Here is a 1,679-nt window from a genome sequence, read left to right as displayed (position 1 = left end):
TCTGCATTGGTTGCATAGAGCACTGCATGTCTGATGGTGGTGGTGCGCTGGTCTTCATAGGGTGGCCAGACCTCCGAGATACCCTGTGTCAGGAACATGACTGGGTAGCGGTTCTGCTTGAGGCGCAGCATGGTACAGATGTCAGGGTGGAAGCATGAGAAGATGATCTTCCTCTTGCCTGAGTGTTCCAGAATAGACTGGAGAAAAAAGATAATATACAAAGAGCTATACTATGGATAACTTCAAGGTGTTAGTAATGAGTGAGAAAAATGCACTGCAGAGAGTTGACGCAAGTTCCAGAAAGTTGATAAAAAAGCTGAATTTCATTTCACGTAATAATTAAAGCAAAATATAAGCTCATAATATTAAGAAAGCTTTCAAGGTGGAGTTAGAACTCCTAAAGACATTTTCTAAATTTTTAAAATAACTTTACAATTCTTAAAATGCAATACACTAATTACAGGTATATATTGAAAGACTTGAGCTATAGTTTCCTATCCATTCTCAAAAGTCCATATCTGTGAATTGCTAGTGTCAATTCCATCTCAGAATTACCTCGATAATGAGATCTAGGAAGCGGTTCAACTCGAAAGGATGCTGTAACTCGTATGTTCCGTCCCTCATTTGCATTGTCCACTTCACTTCTACATTAAAGCCACAAGTATAGGGAACAGACTCTAAGGCCTTCTGTAGCGTTGGGAAAGGCTGGTGGTCCTCGAAGTCCTCATCCGAAAACCTACTCAGTCCCTTCTCTGTTTTATGATAGACCTGGGGATAACAGAGGATGTTAGCTAATTCCATAAAAAGGGATGGTTCCAAAATCAGACATACAAAATACTGAGGTGAGCAAATAACATGCTAAAACCAGCATGCACCAATTCATACCTTCTCTTGAAGTATTGTTTCAGGAACATTTGCACTGCTGGCTTTTGTATAAAATAATTAAGACTCATTTAGTGAGATTTAATAACTATGCTTTTATTATCACTTCTTCTGTGTGCTGAACATGGTCTTTCTTCTTCATGATGCAATAAATCAAGCTAAATCAGTTGAGAATGTATCTTGACAACTTAAATCTCTGCTCTAGTACATGCAACACTTTGAAGATGACTTACTCTTCTGTGGAATCTGTCTTTTACACCACTCACAAATGTGTAACAGCTTCAATTTACTTACTTATACCACCAAACAGACAGAAAGTATGACTGACTGACATTTCATATAAAATAAAAATTATTAGTGATAAGTATGAGATAAAGACACTCAAAGACTGATGGATGTGAACACAGGAGAAATAATACATGAGAATTCTTGTAACTTGACACTGAGACAGAGCTACTCTTCTCAAAATGCAGCAGGAACACACAACCTTGAGCAAGCCTGTTGTGCATATTGAAGATGGAAGGAAGGAAATCATCATGACAGGATATTAGAGGAAGGATGAGATGTACAGTGACACAGCGGCAATACATATAATAAGCAGCTGAGGATATTTACATCAGTGATGAATGAAGAACCTTAAACAGGAATTAAAGAAAAAATTAGAAGGTAAAAAAAGATAAAACAAATGATTGTACTCTTTCAAATTACACAAACTTAATGATAGCAACCCTTTAATGCAATATACAGAAATATTAAACTGCAGTGAACTTGAACTTGAGGTTAATCATTACAACAAG

At 36.9% G+C, this 1,679-nt stretch overlaps 1 protein-coding gene across 1 annotated transcript in view; it reads right to left on the bottom strand.

Annotated features, from left to right (window-relative positions):
- Nucleotides 1-1,679, bottom strand: part of LOC119586141 (glycerophosphocholine phosphodiesterase GPCPD1-like) — a gene marked incomplete in the record, with an annotated part of 78,881 nt that overhangs the window by 1,992 nt on the left and 75,210 nt on the right. Inside the window, 2 exon segments of the mRNA XM_037934832.1 lie at nt 6-197; nt 556-768. Of these exon segments, the coding sequence (XP_037790760.1) occupies nt 6-197; nt 556-768 (405 nt within the window).

This window comes from Penaeus monodon, chromosome 21, assembly GCF_015228065.2.
Source record: "Penaeus monodon isolate SGIC_2016 chromosome 21, NSTDA_Pmon_1, whole genome shotgun sequence".
NCBI classification, from domain to species: Eukaryota; Metazoa; Arthropoda; class Malacostraca; order Decapoda; family Penaeidae; genus Penaeus; species Penaeus monodon.
Note: the sequence above shows the minus strand (reverse complement) of the source record. Positions and strands in the feature narration are given on the sequence as shown.